At 33.5% G+C, this 5611-nt stretch overlaps 1 protein-coding gene across 1 annotated transcript; it reads right to left on the reverse strand.

Annotated features, from left to right (window-relative positions):
• Positions 1-3363, reverse strand: LOC127942260 (uracil nucleotide/cysteinyl leukotriene receptor-like). The gene is made up of 3 exons (XM_052537950.1): positions 2554-3363; positions 684-701; positions 1-15 (listed from the first exon to the last, which is right to left on the reverse strand). The coding sequence occupies exons 1-3, from the start codon at positions 3361-3363 to the stop codon at positions 1-3; spliced, it is 843 nt and encodes a 280-aa protein (XP_052393910.1).
• Positions 3364-5611: the final 2248 nt, after the last annotated feature.

Here is a 5611-nt window from a genome sequence, read left to right on the forward strand (position 1 = left end):
TTACAGGATGAACCACTGCCAGGAAATACTCAACACAGATCAGACACTGAAACAGAGGACGACCAGTGATGACATGTCCTAACAAAAACTCTGATAATATTGTGAGGTATGAAAACCAAATAAATCTAATAAGTATACGAGACAAACTATTCAGACAGTTGACAATCTCACAAACAGAGAGATTGAGGAGGAAGAACTCTGATGCGACTCCACTTCCTGTTCCTGTGATGATGAGCCATACCATGTAGGAGTGTGTAGGAAGACCAACCAGGAAATTGATGCAGTGCATATAGATTTCCAGACTTTCACCCAGCCCGATGAACTGAGTTGTGGAGTTTGTAGATGATTCAGGCGAGGTGAAGTTCACTGAAGAATTGTTCATCTCCTCTGTTTTTGTCATCTCAGCTCAAAACCTCAAGAGATATTTAAATAAATATAGATGTTGTGATCAATAGAAAACAAGAAGAGAACATTCAGAGTATATTAAACAAAATAATTTGTTACTTTTCAAATGATGTGCAATTCTACAATAGTCCAATATTAAATATTTAACATTTACAGCCAAGTCATTTTAATGCAAGTCGCTTCACATCCAAATAACATCAAATAAATGCAATCCAATCAACTCATTCATTAAGTTCTATATCAGTCATGTTTTATTTAAAAATAGAACCATCACTTACATTCTCATAGACTTCTTCCTGTAAACACAACAAAAATATTGAATATTAGTAAGCTGATCACTTGAAGAGTGAATGCCCAGTTTCTTGGCTTATAAAATCTCAGTGCTGTGTTTTGTAGACTGAATTCACAGCTGCCATAAGAATATATGTGAATGTCTTTATCTGCTACACTATACATCACATAAAACATGCTCAATCTTATCTGCTCACAAACGTTATACAATACATAATATTCACAGCAAAATGGAATACAAATGAGTTGAAAGCAAGGAGTTATTAGCATTTGTCACCTGAAGAGTGAATGCCCAGTCTCTGCGAATGTACTGTACATGCATTTCTGCGCTGTGTTTTGTAGACTGACTTTGAAGCTGTCATAAGAATATGTGGATGACTTCATATGCTACACGTTACATAAAACATTAGATATGCAAATATTTATGACATTATTTATATACACAGGATTTAAAAAAATAATTTTCAGTTTGATTTTGAATCTGCAACCTGTTAACATTGTACAAACTGAAACTAATAACTATTATTATAATCCTTATTTTAAAAAATGGTTGGTTGGGAAAATAGTAATGAATGAATTTATGAATCAATCAATCACATTTCCGAAATGGGATAAAACCTCACCACAGTCCTGTTCATGTTTCAGAAAGTATTGAACTTTCTTTTAATGCCACACAGACACCTCACACTAAAACATCTGCAACACGTGTAAGCAGCATGACCGTCATAAAATGTGAACTTATACAACACTTGATTTACAATAAAACTACAATTTCTTAGTCTCTTACATGATGAAAGGAGTGAAGACTAGAAAAAGTTGATTTAATTGTGTAATGAAGAAGCTCTGCTTTTCTTTAGAAGAATATAAAATTGTGTTAAAACAATGTACCTAAAGATGTATTTATAATTTCATCTGATTGCCTACGGTTAAATTTGATCTTGACAAACTTGCTCACCAAGCAATATTTAAATATTTATCAACTGACCCTTATTAAACTTTAATACGCTCAAAATAAATAAATAAACAGATATTGAGGACAAAGAACTCTAATGCAACTCGGAATTAATATCAAATATAGACATTTGATATTAAAGGGACAAGAGCAACTTGAAAAGGATGGACAGTCTTGAACAGTTGGACAGTCAATGATTTTACGTGCCAATTTTCCCAGTCTCTCTAAATGTATAAATATTTCTGTGCTCTGTTTTTTATATTGACTTTTAAGCTGTCATAAGAATATATGTGCATTACCTCAAATGCTTCACATAAAACATCAGACTTGCAAATATTTATGAAAATACGTTATCTGTATAAACAGGATTAAAAGACAAATCATTCCCATTCATTGTGGAAACTGCAACCTGGTATCACTGGACAAACTAAATATTGACAACAAGATCAATGATAACTGTTCAAAACTATAATCTTAAAATGTAATCTAAAATTTTAAAATGGGTCCTATAATGCACCGATAACCAGTGAAGAGATGCTAGGACCGGGGAAATGATTTCCTTTCATTCAAGTTGATTGAAATTGAAAACAAATAATAAAACAAGATTTAGTAATTTAAGATTTAATTTCATTCACATTTATAATAACCATATCTGATAAACACACTCAAAACAAATGTAATCTTTATGGAAATAAAAAAGAACAAACAAATGTACAGCTATTAGTCAGTTGTGTTGCTCTTAACAAACAGTGAATGACAGAGCGACACATTATGATCTGAGCCACTTTACACTGTAAATACAGCACAGTAGCCACATGTGAAGCTTCATTAAATATATATTAACATGTTCGACTATCATTAACACTAACGCAATTAAATTCAATTAAAAAAGAGAGTTTTCCAACCCGGTTCAGATAAAGTACAGGCTGAACAAAACCAGCCAGTACATAACAAAAAAAAGCAACAGAAAAAGCTTCCTGAAAATAACCTCGAGTCAGAATAAAATGTAACCCTGAGACAATATACGGCACATATGTGATAAACATGCTCGCAGAAGTTATCAGAATCAGATAAAATGCTCTTCTCTTCATGTGGTTTTTCTCCTCTCTCTCTCTCGCTCTCTCTCCTGGTCCTGACTGCTTCAGAGCTCTGAGAACAGCCACAAGAAAAAACAACTGGATGGAGAAGGAGAGGAGGAACTGCAGTGAGAAGCAGCATACATAAATATACAAGTTACATGAGACCATAGTAAACCAGCAGCACAAACAGGAGCCAAGAGTGAATATCCAGACCACAGTGCAGCAGATCACTCTGTATCTGAGAGGTTTGTACTTCAGAAAGGTGACAGGATGAACCACTGCCAGGTAACGCTCAACACACATCAGACACTGAAACAGAGGACGACCAGTGATGCCTAGTCCTAAGAAAAAATATTTCAATGCTTTGAGAATTGAAAACCAGCGATCAAGTGCATGAAGAAAAATGTTTAGAGTATTGGCCAGCTCACAAACAGAGAGATTGAGGATGAAGAATTCTGATGCAACTCCACTTCCTGTTCCTGTGATGATGAGCCATGTCACATAGAAGTGTGTAGGAAAACCGAACAGGAAATTGAAGCTGTGCAGACAAAGATCCAAAACTTTTAGCAGCCCAATGTGTTGAGTTGTGGAGAATGTAGATGATTCCGGTATGAAGTTATCTGTACAGTTATTCATCTCGTTTTGTCTCTCCGCTCAAAATCTCACAGGAAATGTAAGCTTTCTATCAAGAAAAAAAAAGTTACCAATAAATAAACCTAAATTGCATGCACTTTCAAAGCTGCTATGAAAGATTTTACACCATGATTTGTATATCACCCAAAATTGGTGTTCCCAAGTTCGCACACAAAAAGTTTGTTATTCATGTTTTTGTTTAGTTTTTTTGGAAAAACATGTTATGTACAAAATATATTTATTTATTTAAAAAATAAATAACAGTTTTTTAAGTCTCTGAGAATATAGAGTGCATATATAACATGTCACTTCACTTTTGTACCTTGTTTACCCCCATTAATGAGATGTTTTAGTACCTAAAATATACATATCAGTACATTTTGAAAGATTACCACCCCATTGGCAGCTTTTATATCTTCATGGTCTGCATATAAAATGCTGGAATTTGCAATTATCTGATTTCAGAAAAAAAAAAAAATAAATAAAAAATCAAAGCTGCTGACCCAACAGAACAGATTTTTCAAACCAATTTAGAATTTAGAACTGCTTATGGTGAACACAACATAAATTGCTCAACATGATACTCAGAATAAGTTGCATGAAGTTAAATACAGTTTAGTTTAGTAAAACGGTCAATCTCAGGAACAAGTCCCAATTTTTAATCTTATATATTCTGGTTTTATCATAATTCAGACTTTGTGAAAAGAAGTCAAAGATACAAGATTTAAAGATATTCTAAAAGATATTCTATGATACACTTCAAAAGGTCCCAATTCTAGTATCCAATGTCTACATTGTTATTAATCTCATAATCTATTGAATTAGTGAATAAGTGAAATTTAATCACCTGAAGAGTGAATATCCAGTCGCTCTGAATGTGTAGAAACCTGTGCTGTGTTTTGTAGACTTCACAACTGTCACAAGTATACACTGTATGTGTATGACTTCATCTGCCTCACAGCATAAATTATCATATATTCAAATATATTAATTAAACATAATGTTCAAAAAGACAGTCATATATCTTACTAAACATTTGAATGGAGTAATACTGACTCACTTGAATTTAAAATTGTTAACCAATGCACATGTCTACACAATATTTAACTGACTCACATTTTCATTACTAAGGGCAACAACAACAATATATGAAAAAGCTAAAAGCTTTAGTATTTTTTTCACTAAATAAAAAAATGACAGACTTGCAGCAATCAGCAGACCGCCAGCAAACTAGATCCAAGTTTATGTGGAACAATCAAATGTACAACTATAAGTTTGTTTTTGATGGTGGATCATTTTTAATAAACATACAGACAGTCACACAAATACATTCGATCAGATATTTAATGATCAGTTTGAAAAGATTAAAAATACAAATAAATAAATCACTGTTATGGTTCCAAATAGTCTATGGGAGGATCACAACAGAAATATACGGCTGGTGGTGAATGAATGTACAACAGCAGAGAAAACCCCATCTCCAAACCCAGAAAGACTACAATAACCCAAACAATCATGATGAAATGCAATGTAGAATGTCTGTTGAGCGGCCATCAAAATAAAATATTAGTTATATTATGATATTAAGTAGGGATGCACGATATTGGATTTTGGCCGATATTTGATATGCCGATATTTTCAAAATAAATTTGGCCGATGTCGATACCGATATATATACAAATGTTTCGCCTGATATATTTAAACTTTAATTTACTGAAGAGAAATCCATGTATCTCTTCTGTACTGATTCTACCATAAATGTATTATTTTACAAATGTAGACAGACATTCACACCTGAAAAACAGGTCTTGGTGCTGCTCAGGATGACGGCTCTTAAGATGTGTAATCATATTTTTAGTGTTAAAAAAGACAGTTGTTTTACGTCGCCTCGCATCACTTGTGCTTTACAAATATTGCAAATAGCAACTTTGTTATCTGTTTGACAGATCTCGAAATGCCTCCACACAGCTGACATGTTGTAAGTTTAAGTTTTGGGCGCTCAAGCTACGTTCATGGTCGTCCCCCTATCGGTTTGGCTTATTGGCAGAAATATTCATATCAGCCGATGCCGATGATGGTCATTTTAAGATTTTATCGGCCGATGTTGTGTCGATATTATCGTGCATCCCTAATATTAAGCAAACAGTCTACTGATTCTCAAATGACTGCTAGTTAACATGTAGTTGCAAAGTTATTTATAGGTAGCTGAATGTCTAAAGCGGACTATCAAAATAAAGTCTTACCCACAGAA

This window comes from Carassius gibelio, chromosome A21, assembly GCF_023724105.1.
Source record: "Carassius gibelio isolate Cgi1373 ecotype wild population from Czech Republic chromosome A21, carGib1.2-hapl.c, whole genome shotgun sequence".
NCBI classification, from domain to species: domain Eukaryota; kingdom Metazoa; phylum Chordata; class Actinopteri; order Cypriniformes; family Cyprinidae; genus Carassius; species Carassius gibelio.

Bases quoted from the DNA above. Each gene is read 5' to 3' on its own strand.
- LOC127942260 (XM_052537950.1), bottom strand. From the start codon at position 3,363: ATGAATAACTGTACAGATAACTTCATACCGGAATCATCTACATTCTCC.